We start from the raw sequence: 14,711 nt of genomic DNA, 5'->3' as shown, positions 1-14,711 counted from the left end.
TGGTTATGGATTAAACAAATGCACATCTCATCTTCACAGAATTGAGAGTTTTGTGTACAAGTCCAAATAAAATCCATCTGATTCTTCTGTCGATAATCATTCTGTAGTAGCAGCAGCTTTGGTTTTGAAATTACATAAACATCATGATTTGAAAAGAGCAGATTTGTTCTGTGAGAAGGTGCTATTTTTATAGTCATATACTTACTGGAGGCCTCGATATACCCTAAAGGACTAGCAAGAGGTTTTTTTAATTACTAATAAATTACATACCTTCATAGTACACACATCATCTTTTGTGCTTTTTGTTTATGGTCTTGAATTACAGTTCAAAAATTATCTTCCTTAAATACAATGCCAATGATATGCAGCTAAACTGCAATGAGAATGCAATTTAACTATATAACCAGAAAGCTGCATTAAAGCTACTAGACTTCTTGGGATTAGAACACTTACCAAGTTCTTGATGCAATCTGAACTGAACTCCCATGGCAAAATGTGAAGTTGGTCACAGTGGGTCTGGTATCAGGCCAAAAATAGTTTGGAGGGTTTTCTTCAGCTAAACATTTTTCTGTAAATGAATAGCAATATATCACAGTTAACTTTAAATGTCTTGATCTGCCCGTCTTCAGTTGGGTCTCAGCCCTGTAACACACTGTTCTTTTCAAATTAAATACTTGGATGTTATCTGTAGGGTTGTGCGGTAAAGGAGAGTTGCGCAAATTGGGGCAATATACACTGCGACTGCTCAGGAAAAAAGGGCTAAATGTCCACACTGCATCCACTTACAGGACCAACCTCCTCCCTCCAGGAACTGCAATGTCAGATTGAGAGGCTTGAATGGAAAAAAATGGGAGACATTTGAGAGCTTAAACAAGGGCAGTTGAAAGCATCCCAAACAAATGGTGTTGAGGAGTGGGTGAGGTACTGTGCAGGTCCAACATGTCTCATTAGAGTTCTGGTGGTGCATCATACTTCTTTATCCTCAAATCTGTCCCTAGAGACCTATCCCAATATAACTGTCCCACCATCTTTGAACTATAGAACATAACATTGACTGAAACAATCTGGACAACTGTATTTGTTTAAAAGAGGTGTCTTGAGGATGATTCTATGAGCTCAATGGAACAATAAGGCTTAAATAACCATTTAAAATCACTGGAAATCCATTCTTTTACACACAAGATGCTTATTTTAGGACAAACAAATAAAATCTACAGCACAACAAAGCCGAAAACAACTCACCCACTGGATCAACATCCACAGTCTCAAGCCTAAATCCATCTGCCATGGTCCCATTATTACTTATGAGCTTCTGACGGATGTCTTGCTCTTCTAAATTGATGTTGTTAGTAGAATTATAAACCAGTAGAGCCAAAACCTCAAAACTGCAAGAAAATTTATCCAAGTGTTTGAGTCAGAATAGCAGAGCCCAAATATGTGGAAATAAAAACATCTGACAGACTCTGCTTTTCCCAAGGTGGAACAGTGTCACCAAGACAGTGTTGTTCCTTACCTGTAAACTATTCTTACTATTCTTGTATATCCAGGACACCAACAAGAAAGTATTGTTGGGAAATTTCATCCCCTAATTATCATTACTTTAGTGTCTCTCAAGCTTTAGTTTTATGTCAAAAGGTGAAAAAAAAGTGCCTCTGTAGTGTCTAATACCAAAATCTGGTTTCTAATGGCTTAGAAACTTAAAAAGCATATTCATTCCACTTCACAAAACTTGTTGGGATGGGAAAAGTTTGCCTTCAGAGGGTCTCTCTCTCCAGTGATTGCAGAGAAAGCCTGTAAGATTCACTGACATAAGATGCCTAACATTCAGATCTTTAAAGTTTGATGAAGTGTAAACGCTCTGACACACTTCTGAAAGTTTTAAGCCCAATTAGGAAAGTCTGGCTGCTTGAATGACTAATACAAATTTGAGCAGTAATAGCTGTTTTGTGCTGTAGTTTGTTGCTACTTTCTTGGGCATAAGAGTAGTACAAAGTGCCCAAGTTCTTTTCCTGTGAGAGGAATAAAAGAGTCCTTGCCCTCTCTTAGAGCATAGCTTTTCTGGAAGGGAAATAATGAACAGAAAAGCAGTTCTAGCAGGACACAGGAAAGAAGGTCAGAGAAAAAGGCTCAAAAACTTTCCTCCTGGGACACAGAAAATACATGTTGGAGAAGAGAATACGTCGGTACCCAAGAGCATTGCTTAGCTCTTCTGAGTAGGAGGTGACGCCACTGAAGCATGGAACATTGGATCTCCACAGAAGACAAAATGTGGAAAAAAGAAAAAAGCAATCCTACTTTCATCTGCCTTCATCTTAGCATTGCCCTTGGATACTAGGCAGTCTAAAGACAGTCCTTCCTGGTTGCATGAGCAATCCTGGCAGCCTGGACAGTGGCGGCACTGCCAGCATACATAGGGTGAGGGAACACTCTGAACAAAGCTGCTTTCACCAGGACTTTCCAACRGGAGGGAGAAGGAGTAAGCTGAAGGGTCTTGCTGACCATCTGAAGAAGAACATAAAAAAAAGTTTGTAGGGGCACTGTATTAGAGAGGGCTAGTACGGCTCTGAGGTACCCCTTCTTAAACCAGGGCTTTATTTCCAAAAATCTTCCAGATGGCCATCTCCATGATGACAGATCAGAACTAAACTTTTTGGAGGTGCTTAGTTGGCGCAGACGAAAAATACAGCTTATTGCACAGATGTTGCTCTCCGGTTTAACCCCCTTGATATTGGACATCATTTTGAAAGTGAGAATCTCCAATCAATATTTTTGAAGCATTTTCATAAATGAAATGTCATTAAAAAAGAAAACAAAATTATAAAATAACCTCTCTGTTTATAAAAAGCACACACAAATCCAACAATTTAAAGTAAATATTCCACACATCTGTTGCAGATGTGATTATAGAGAATGTATGGAGTCACTTTTGTGGTTTGCTTTWTTTTGAACATCGGTACCTTCTCCTTTTTCCTTCCAGTATCTCTAATTTCATTGTTAATATATTGCTGAAGGAGATAAAAATGTGGCTACAAGGTACCTGCTGGCTTGGCTTGTTTCTTTTTCCAATGGATCTATTTCAGCAGAGAAATTCCAAATACCACTGGCAAAATCAAGCTTGCTCTGCTCTCTGATACACTAACTTTCTCCTAACATTCCTTTGGTCTCCATGGAATGTTTAATAACCTCAGTAGGGTGGATGTACATTAACAGGCTTTTGGTGTATACTTCAGATATATTATGAGGCAAAAGTTTATTATGGCATTTATTTTTAGCAGAAGCATGAAAATTGCCTATGAGATTGCCAATTCCTTCAGCCCTCCACTACTTCAGCCCAAGAGTCTCCTGGCATTTAACCATCTTTCCTAAAAGATTCTGGCTTCATTCATCCATTCCCTTTACTTTAGAAGAGGAAAACTTAGTATACTGCTGCCACTCCCAACCTCAGCACTTTGGCTGCAACACAGAAGTCACAGGGGAACAGTTGCTGAATACTACTATGCTGCTTATTGAAGTATTCCCAACTAATCAAAATGATATTTAGTGCTTATAACTGTGCAGAGGGAAAATAGCAACTGAGAGGAGGGGATAACAGTACATGAGGTAAGACTAGTTGCAGTTATCTTGAACTAGTATAGGGAAAAGTTTTCTGAGAAACTCTTGGAGCACATACCATGCATGTTGTGTAACAAGAACCTCTTGCATATTATGTTGAAAACTTCAATTAGTACAGACTTATCAGAACGGCTCATGCTAGCTTCCTGCAGTAAACAATAAATACTTCTTAACTTGACAGTTGACGCAATATGAAGCTGAGTGTTTMCTTCCATCTTTGTCACACTCAGCTCCCAGAAAGAAAACATCCCAACAATGAAGCATGAAATTCTCCATTTGTGAAACAGAAGGCCTACACTCACCTAAATCTCATTACTGACCTGCTGTGTTGGTGTCACAGGATCTTACATCTTTTATTGTACACTATACGAAAGCAGATAATTTTTTGCAGGAGTAATATATTAAAGCTAATGGCAGATGATAACATTTACAGTTACTTACTACCGTTATTGCCATTAAAGTTGCAAAGAAAACAGAGTCGGTGTACGTATAAAAAATGAAGGCATATATGTATTCCTCTCTCTGACAGAAATGCGCAGAGCTGACACAAATAAGAAAGAAGGGGAATATCACTGTCTGTCTCACTTTGTCCTATCCAGCTGAGCTAAGAGTGTCCAGAGAGAGCAATTTAGCAAAACTGCATCCTAATCAGAGGCATAAAAGAAGATGGGGGCGTCTCAGCTGCCTTACTCTATTACAAAGCCGGCATTCTGCTTGGCAGAGTGACTCAGGAGCTATTCTAGGACAGTGTGCCTACACACTGGCTGTGGTCTAACAGCTACACTGCGTGAGGATCCTGAAGCAAGGACTAAACGAGCTATTTGAAGTGTGTAGGACAAACTCAAAGATATGTGGTTGAAAACTATTAATACATATTTCTCCTCCCATTTTAATTGTTCTAGACAAGTTAAACCCACAGTCATCAAGAAATCATTATTGTTTCTTTGTTGAACTTAATTGATTAAAAGTATGAAGAGAAAAAAGAATAATGAACTCCTCAATGCTCAATGAATCCRAGTTCCAGCTGAAAGACACATACTTTAAAAACTTTATTTTACATGTCAGTGCTAAATTATTTACAAATCTTGCTGTTAAATTGGCTTTAAAGATGAGTGGTGATTGGGGTATATACTTTAAGTATGGCAGCACAGGCAGGCACATATACTCAATTACTTGTAAACAATGCTGAATTCTGCACTTTAACAGGACTGCCAAGAAAAGCTGTCCACAACATACGTTACTCAGTGAATATGTATTTCAAACAATGCAAATACAAATACTAGAAAATATGTAGAATGAGAGAGAAAGAAAYGCAAAAAAGTCTGCTGATAAAATTAAAGAATTACTTAGATCTGAAAGGAAAACCACAAAATGACTTACCCAGGAATAATATACTTAATTCTTGTTACTCCATCTCAAAAATTACAGCAGAAATATTGGGAAGTTAGAAGCATTCCACAAAAATTTCAGTGTTGTGGGGAAATTTTTTGAGGTGACTTAGACCATGATAACCTTAAAATGTTCAGAATATAAAGCAGAAACATATAGCAGACATATTCAAAGAAATGCAAAATATGCAGAGACTCCTCTCTTAGAAGATGATACTATAAAAAGGATATGTATAATGTGAGACTTTAGAACTTTTAAACTAAAAGTTTCTGCAATTTTATGCACAATCCAGATTAAGTGTAACCTAAACCCTCCTCTAAAGCTAGCATCCACTGTATCAGAACACTGCTGCAATGTAGGATGATTATTTGTCTATTATTTGTCCCGTGTTTGTTTCTCTSGGCCTTGGTCCTCCTTGCAGGAGGTGAAGGAATACAGCTAGCTGCTGCTTTTCAATAGAAAACATTCATTAAAATGCAACAATTTGGTATGAATGTATTGGTGTTCTTTACAAGGAATTAGAAAGTAGTAGAAAGTGAAAAGAAAAAGCACTGAAATACCTMATATTTCAGCATTGATCCTAGGTGAAATGGCTTTTGCTTACACTAGAATTATGTCACAAAACTACAAGGAAGGTCCCCTTTCTCCTAGAAAAAATGTTATTGAATACTTTTTGTTAAAAATGGCAATGTCAGGCCTGTAACAATTCAAAGGAAGCCAGTGGAGGCTCAGCCAAGGCTAGATGTCTTAAGCAGGAGAATCATTCTTGAGGAGTTCTTGAACTCTGAATACTGTCATGTAGTATTTCTTTACAGGTCATGGATAGAAGGGCAGGGCACTAYGTATTTCTCTTAAGCTCTTCATTTACCAAAGTTCTAAGCATAAATATTACACATTATACATACAGGASGGCATTTCAAAGTATTTCTCAGCACTGGTCAGAGTCATCCTTTACAGTGTTCAATAATACTTATGTGAGTCAGAGTGAGTAGAGGGGGACAAGTTTCAAACCTCACCAGCAGAAACCAAGAAACACATCACAGATGTTCCTTTATAATAAGAATAGATTCTTATTGCATAATGATGAAATTATAGTGCCCATTTTACTCTGTTTAGTACCTAAGGATACTTAAGACTGTAAAAGCAAAATTATGTTGCTCGGATGTTGCTAACTCATGTCTAAAACGATTATACAATCTAATTGTCTGGAGTTTTATCCAAGTGCATTAAACTTTCCATTAAGCAACATGCACCCCAAGAATACAGCCTGAATGTGCTTTACTAAAATAGCAAAACTCCCACGGACTTCAAGAAAGCAGGACTCAACATAGGCATTTCTGCTTTCCTGTTTTTCTTTTCTCTTCTTTTCTTTTTTCTTTTTTTTTTTTTTTCCCCTCAGAGAAGATATTTCTGTTTGAACTCAGCAGTCTTCAGAGACTGCTAACACTATATTTTTTAACTTGGATGAGTTGTTTAACATTAGCAACATGAATGTTTTTCCCATACTAGAAGCAATTAAACACAGGACACAGGCCCAAAGTACAATCAGGTAACTGAAGTTGCAGCAAGCCTAATTGCATTTGGCTGCTAGGTGGAAAACATTATAAATGAAACTGGGCCTTGGGTTCTCAAAATTGTTTGCAAAGTGAAAAAAAGAAAAAAAAAGAAAAAAAAAAGAGGGGGGAGGATGTGAAAGCAGAGGTACTGAACTGTTTAGCAATTGGCAATTCCCTTTCTTATGCAGCACATTAGTCATCTGATAACACCAAAGATGTTCATCTAAGAAAAATTGCAGCAGCAGTCACAGAAACTATGACAATCCTATAGTACCATAAAAGGTAGGAAATTAATGAAAAAACACAGACATTTATAATTTATCCACAAAAAATTGCTTTAGCTCCAAAGCTTTGTGCAAAGTAATAGAAGAAAAAACAAATAATTATGTTCACAGCCCATTCAGAGTTCCTTCTGATTTTATTTTGAACAGCTRCCCTCTGATTAGAAGACAGAAACACTACGGCTGAAAGACAAAATTAAACACACACACAAACTAAAAAATAAAATTCTATCTATTAACATAATTAACACAGTTTATCTACCACAGTACTATCTTGTTACACAGCTGTCATATAGGCATCGTTATAGTGTTCAAGGTACTGATTTTTTGGACCTGGCACCGTGTGTCTCTTATTGCCATGTACAATTAGTGTGTAATAAGTGCTCTATACTTTGGACTGCTGCACCTCATAGAACTCAGCAATGAAAGAATTAACAATTCACTTCCATGGTTTTGCTTAGTTTTGCTCTTTTCCAGAGTGCAATACAGTTTAAAATATTTTTTTGGAAAGCACTTATTTTTAACAAGTCAAAAAAAGTCAGCTTCCTACCTCCCACTTCCAGATCCAWTTTTTTCTCTGAATCATTCTCTCTATATGGGTTCTTCCTCTAGCTTTTGCAAGAAAGCTGTGTGGAGGGCCCACTAAAAGAAATTCTTGATAGGATAACAGTATAGCAAGTAAAGATTGAAGTAAAATGGACTGAAAAGCTTGAAAAAGAATTTTCTTTTTTAAATGCCATATGAAATATTAATCCAAAAGGTAAGGAAAAAGTAGATCTGAATGATAAAAAATTGAATTAATGCAATGACAGAAAATGGCATGTCAGAGAGCAATGTAAAAATTATGATAGTGTCTTAGAAACAGAATTACGATCCAGTGCAAAATTCAGAGAAGGCGACAGATAAGTTTTAATAAGATTAACTATGATCATGTATATAGAAGATAAAGTTAGGGCTGTGATGTTTATGGGTTAGGTTTGAAGTTTTTATTGTGGAGTAAAATACAGTTTTGGTGAACATGAAGGAAAATACAATAAAAAAAGTACTTCAAAACCAAGAGAAATAGTGGAATGTCTAAAACTATGAGAGAAGCTTTATTCTTGACTATCCCTAATGGAGATCTTTGGGAAAATATTCATATAAATAATTTATAGAAATTCACTAGAACTCATATAAAGAATGATATTTCAGTTTTACTTCAGACCTTCCTTGGAAAGCTAATATAAAATAAAACTATATAAAAGAACGTGTAATTACATTGCCTTTACAAAGTGCAAAATAAATAGGAATGGGATTATTTCCACATATCGGTCATCCATTATTAGAAGTAATTTAGTGCTAGATTCACTGTATAGCAACTATGCCTTATGACAGAAAACATAGTAAACTTCATGGACTAAAACAAAATATCAGAGCTGCATACATGCTTACTTCTGAAAGAATGTGTTTCTGAGTGGGGGACTAACTCCTCAGGCAAATCTTTCAGCTCCCTCAAGGCTCACTGCCATGAAACTGAGGTCATAGCATTTAAGCAATATGTAATTAGCATGCAAACACTGCTGGAAAGAGACTGTTCACATGATGAAGTGCTCAAGTGCTTTGCTGCTACAGAGCTTTGCTGAACAGTGTCAGAGAAGTGCCAGACTTTCTGTATTTTAATGATTTTCTCTCCTTTTACCTCCATTTTTCTTAGAGATTATGAAGAAGAACGAAGCCAGCAGGCAGGATGACAGGAAGGTGAAATCAGCTGTGTAGTTTGAGGGAGGACAGCTGCTGGCAAGCTGTGCAGCTAGTCTGGGAAAGATGCAGCAACAAGGATAGGAAAAGTTTTACATTCCCCAGCAGGCTGGTGTTGCTACAAAGACCTGAGACATGGTCTGCCCTCAGAAAGGTTTTGCTGGCACAACCATGTCATTTGGAAGTGTGGAAAAAAAAAAAAAAAAAAAAACACCCTGTGCCCACATCACTACGCTGGCAAAATCCCTACAGTAAATGTAGCTCAAGCAGCAAAATAGCCCATTCAGGGGCTGGGTTTAAGCTATACCAATTACATGCTTTTGTGAACAAAAGCCGTCTTTCTACTGTGGGGATGTGGGAAACAGATCGGACCTTTTACAAATCTGTTCATGCATAGGTAAACTTCCTATAATTTAAACTGGAATCACCAGCACCTACTTTCAAACGTAAACTGGGAATAGTGGGCATACTGCGCTTAAAAATCTCAACTGTTTTCATAGCATTTATCAACAGTTAGCAGCTAAGTTCTTGCTTACAATACTTTTGCCTACACTGCAAAGAAATGTATCTTATATCCAGTTCTCCCTCCTCCTCCTTCTCTCCCTAGTTTGGTTCTAAGACTCTTTCCCTCCCTACTTCAAATTGTGCTGCTTCTTTCAAAGAAATCCCCAGAGGCCCAGTTTTTAGGGGATATGACACATCGAAATTTCTTTGGCTGCCTTTAAGGTTGTCCCAACTCCAGTGCCTCTGAGCCCAGCAGAAGCCAGGAAATGAGGGCATATGGTAAACAGTTTAACTCATACCATTTTGGCTTTCAACCCCAGCATGGCTCTTCAAGTTATTATTATTATTTTTTTAATTAAGATGTCAGTTAACTCAGAAGGCTCTTGTTCAAGAGAATAAGTAGTGTCACAGTGGACAGGTATCAGGGTACAAGTGCCTGTTGCTGAAGAAAGATATGAGCAACACACCACATACCTATGAACGTGCCCATTAATTTTGCAGCAGATCATCTGCTAAAGTTTACAGACAATAGGTTTAAACTAAAATGAACATCATAATCAGTAGGAGGCTTATGATCCCATGCAGAGCTCTACGTTCCCCAGCGGTCATATACTCAAGACTGGCAAGATATGCCCCATAATATGCAATAAAGCCATATCCACTTGTAATAGCAGCTATTACCCCTATCAGTAAAAAATCTTTAAAGTCATTACCTTTGACTATCAATACTTCGTTTATCTCTTACTCCGTCTTTTATGGGGCCAGGTTGGATGCTATAAAAGTAAGAAGTAAATATTAAGTTGGGTGGAGTAATTTACAAAAGGAATATAGCTTAAATATCTTCTTCCTTCATTTACCTGATATTGACCACATACACAGTGTAATTCCAATCCTGGAAAGTATGATTTAGCTGAAAAACAGGAAGACAATGATTGTAAGAATGATAAAATGTGTACAGAGGATCTCTGACATCTAAGAGAGAGTTAGAATTTGATTTTGCTTCTTCTTGAGAAATTCCTCTTCATTTTTTTTCAAAACAAAGAGAACTCTCTCCTATATCAATGCAGTTATTATTTTATTAGATGTACAACTGTTGGTGAACAGTGCTTTTTTCACAGATGGAAGGAAATCTTTGTAAGGTAATGCCAGAGTGAAAGGGTGGGCGAACAGGATCTGAGCTCTTTCCTCTCTCCCTCTGCCCAGAGTCTTAAATTCTTAGAAAAACTTGGATTAGAAAAGATTTAGCGGCAAAAGTACAAGATCATTTTCACCCAAAAGTCTATGATCTTATAATGATCTCTATTTTAAACATGTTTTTTATTCACTTCTGAGTAGGTGCTGAGTGCTTAATTTTCATCTTTGCAGACTATGGGCTTATTACCACTGACTATAGGGTTACAAGCTCAAGCTGTTAATATCYGCAAAGATGATGTACATGTTTCCAAGATGACTCTCACCATCTACAAAATTTAGGTAAAAAGGGAAGTCAGAGATTAATTACTTATTTCACTGAGTGGACTAGACAATGTCAGCCAGTATGTCCACCTACACATTATTATAAGGGATCTCTCCAGTGGGGGAAACTAGCAAGGGAGAGTGCTAACACTAAGAGAGTAGCATGCAGAGCAGATCTTAAAAGAGGCCTGAGATTTGAGATAGTGTCAGTTCTGCTGAGACACTGTGTCTTTTGATGTGCCAGTAACGTCTATAAACTATTCCTTTGCCTCATTTATGATGTAAAATTTGATGCAAATCAGCTGATGCCAGCATTTCAGGTACTGCGTATTTCTATATGTCTTTGTCTTATAAATGAGATCAGAGATATTAAAATACCTCTATGTTGCTGTAATTGTCACCTTAGGATACTGTCTTATCAAAAGCAAATGAAGGTAAAAACTATAGGAAACTTACTATCAATTAAAAAGTCAGTGAAATAATAATCTTAATTTCCTTATAATCTAAACCTTCCTAGCATGAAATAGTGGGTGGTTGAAGTGATAAGAATTTAAATATCCTGGGTGAAATTCTAAAATGGTTCATAAATTACTTGCTGTTCTGCCTGCTCTTCTGCTTTCATAAAAGTAATGTGATGACTCCATATTTTTATTATAAGTTCATATTTATGTTAGCTTTAAAGTTGAAAATTGCTTTGAAATAACAAATGATGATGATTTGGTGAAGGGTAAAGAGGAAGGGGCTAAAGACTTTGCTATTTTATGATCTTCACCTCCTCATGTTGCATATCTTTTTTTGCAGTCCATTCACTCTTGCATACTTGGCCAGTGCCAGGTGATACCTTTCTAGGTCCTCTGGCTCAAGCATTTAAGTATTTTGCCTCGGTATTGCTTGCTAACAGGAAAACCTTAGCAAGAGTGAATGCCTGCATTTGTGGTTTGCAGATCACTGTAAACACTTTCTCTTCCTTGACTTCTGCCTCCAAGCCTCCAACTTTATTAAAATAAGAACAAGCAATAAATGCAATAACTTTATTACAATTTCATATAAGTGCTTAACATAGGGACTACTCATAGAATGTGTGAGTGCAAATGTATGAACAGTGTAATCAGACAGGTAAAACTTTTCAACAATTCTCCATCTAGGGGGCCCAAGAAGAAGCCTTATGTCTGCTAAAATGTGTTGAAAAAGTGTAACTATCTCATGGTAAAGAACTTGTAAAGTAAAATTATTAGAGAATTGGAAATGGAAAGGTGTACTGCTTCACACAAATGAATACTGATTGCTTATTATCTCTGCTATCATAATATAAATTCAAAACCACGTTAGTACTTGAAGAGAAAATTCCACTCTTCATAATGACCAAGGAAGTTAAGACACTTGTGTCTTTCAGAGGATGATTTTGATTTCTGCACATTTTCTAATACCTCAGCTAATATCAGTAATTTTTAAGGAGTTGGCTGGTACAGTGGAAGCATTTCAAAAATTTATCTATGATGTCTAAAAGTCCAAGCTAGACTTGAATTAGGTATTATGAAAGCACATAATAGAAAGAAACTCTGGGCTTCACAGAACATACATTAAAACTAAGAGTTCATTTGGAATTCTCTCTCTCTCTYCTTTTTTCTTTCGTTTTCAGACTGATAACATCAATGGGGCATACTTCTATCTGCATTCACACAGAAATCTTTACTTACCCATCTTGCAACTGCATCATGTACTTTTGATACTGAGTTGGGGTTTAAACTATACACAGTTATAGATATCCTGTAGAACAGTCCACCTGTCCATTAAAAGCAAGATTAAAATGTTAGAAAACTGGAGCAAACTTACCCAATTGGTAATGTGAGAATTCAGTTTCATGATGAATACAAACACTGGACGGAACCCCACAGACAGGGGCACCTCAAACTCTTGTTGTTTTTATATGAGTTTGGAGTGCACAAGCACTGCAGGCTTGGCCCATTCTCCAAATTAAGCAAGAATTCCCTCCCTCTCCATTTTTTTTCAGACACTTGAAATTCAACACAGAAACTCATAAATAGCATGTATAAATACTATTTTGCATATGCCTTTTTTACAGCGTGTAAAAGCAATGTCTTGAAAATGTGAATTTAAAAAACAGTTATAGTTACTGAACTCTGCAACAGAAATAAATTCTGCTCRCCGTCATATTATTATTATTATCCAGAGAAGACCACTGCAGATTTCTTGGAATTTTCTCAAAACTAAAAACTTTGTGACAGAAAATATGGCTTAACAGTACAAAGTCACAAGATACCTGAGGACAGAATCAGAAGGGAGTGGGGCTATCCAATTATTGTTTTGGTAGAACAATCTTTTTTTTTTCTCAGTTCTGGTGATGTCCAGGCAGTAGAAAAACAATATGTTAGTTTTAAAAAACTGGCAGCTGAATAAACCATCTTTCAATAGCAGAATGTGTGACACTTAGCTTAGATGAATTTTATAGTCAATAAATAAATACAACTTCTCCTGAAGCTAGACAGCATTTTATGAGATCTCACAAGAAATAAGCAAAATCAAGTTACATCATAGCTGGGTTTCATATTAAAAATGTCTCTTTTCATAAGGCTTTTTTGTTTTTTTTTTTAATTCAGCTACTACAAAATTCTACCTGCTACTACAAAATTCTACCTGCTCCTGTGGGATAACATGTTCCTGGATGTAAGGGAAGTTTAAAAGCTTCTATATCAATTTAGTTCAAAACATGTCCATGTATGGCATTGTTTGGTTGGGACCTGAAGCTGTGGATCTTGATCACAGATACTTATAAAAAAGTACTGTAGAGGTGCTTCTTGGGACAGAAAGTCCTAAGAACCAGAGTACCATGTTCTTGAGACATGAAGAAAAACTCTTCATGGAAAAAAACTCTTAATGGTAAAACTCTTTATTCCCTCTTTCATGGGAAACTCTCTCTGTCCCCTGATTAAAATGGAAGTACTCTACCTTTCCAAGTGTAAGTCAAAAGAGACCTTTCATTGTGGCTTTACACAGGTGAACGAATTTCATCATTTTACAACTTCATAGCTATTAGTGAAGATCATTTTACAAGATGTGAAAAATAAAATAATCTAACAAAATTTTGGTGTCTTAGTATTACCCCATTTAATTAAGCATATTTGTTATCCTACTTATGAGCTGGTTTGAGTACTGATCTCCCTCTTCGAAAATTTGTATTCTTATTGAGATAAGTATGAAAACCCATTTGAGATAAAATAGAGATTATTTTCTAGAAGGAAGATGGTTTATCAGTTACCTTTTCTGTTACATGTAATTGCTTGATTTTAGTTAATTGCTTTTTTTTTCCTCCCTTAAACCAGTAAATACACAAACTTGGTGTGTGGTTTAGTCCAAAAAAGTTATTTCATTTGTTATTATTATTGTGATACTTTCAAATAAAAAGTGAAAAAAATAAGCCTGGACTTTAAAAAGAGAAAAATGGGCTTTGGTCAAGCTGAAGACATTTGCCATAAGACCTGAATCTCATCTATATGCATATTTCTCTGTATATACATATATTAGATTTGATTTTGTAGGTATAATGTGCATCTTATGTACTATATAGATACACATGTATACACACATACCCAGAAAGTGTGCATAATGTATATTCTCATGCATTCATATGTAATCATATATATAATTATACAGTTTCATTTATATAATTATGTATATGGACAAAATTACCTTAATATAGGAATATGCAAAGTATTTAATAAAAACCAAACTTAGTATCTACAAACTAGAATCAATAGCTTCAAGATCTCCACCAGATGGTGACCTGAAGCACGTTTTAAGAAGGCCAACAAAGAACAAGAACAAAGAACTAATCTACAATTTTAAACACTCTCAGGAGACTTCAGCGGTAGATAGCAAAAACTAAAAATGATTTTTCACTCTCCAAATTAAACAGTGGAAATCCCATCTCAAAATGCTGACTGAAAAAAAAAGATATTTATATGGGCAGAAATTTGATGAAAAGTAGCCAAAGTTACTTTGTAAAAGAGGAAAAAAGAATTTGGAAAAACAATTCTCCACTCACTCACTCTTAACTACAAAGAAATAACCAATATCAATGAAATACCTGTATTGGTTTGTTTTTAAATTCTCTTAGTCAAATTTTTCAAAGATCTTTTTATAAGATTCCCATTGGGTC

General features: G+C 36.1%; 1 protein-coding gene across 1 annotated transcript in view; it reads right to left on the bottom strand.

Moving 5' to 3' along the window:
* The window catches only part of ADGRG6 (adhesion G protein-coupled receptor G6), a 109,328-nt gene that overhangs the window by 33,376 nt on the left and 61,241 nt on the right, over positions 1-14,711 (bottom strand). Inside the window, exons 7-11 of the mRNA XM_026039197.1 lie at positions 12,232-12,317; positions 9,937-9,989; positions 9,793-9,852; positions 1,243-1,385; positions 454-568 (exon numbers count right to left, since the gene is read on the bottom strand). Coding sequence (XP_025894982.1) covers positions 454-568; positions 1,243-1,385; positions 9,793-9,852; positions 9,937-9,989; positions 12,232-12,317 — 457 coding nt within the window. The remainder of the gene's footprint in view (positions 1-453; positions 569-1,242; positions 1,386-9,792; positions 9,853-9,936; positions 9,990-12,231; positions 12,318-14,711) is intronic.

Source organism: Nothoprocta perdicaria, unplaced genomic scaffold (genome assembly GCF_003342845.1).
Source record: "Nothoprocta perdicaria isolate Ctin4 unplaced genomic scaffold, notPer1 scaffold_221, whole genome shotgun sequence".
In the NCBI taxonomy this organism is placed as follows: domain Eukaryota; kingdom Metazoa; phylum Chordata; class Aves; order Tinamiformes; family Tinamidae; genus Nothoprocta; species Nothoprocta perdicaria.
Note: the sequence above shows the minus strand (reverse complement) of the source record. Positions and strands in the feature narration are given on the sequence as shown.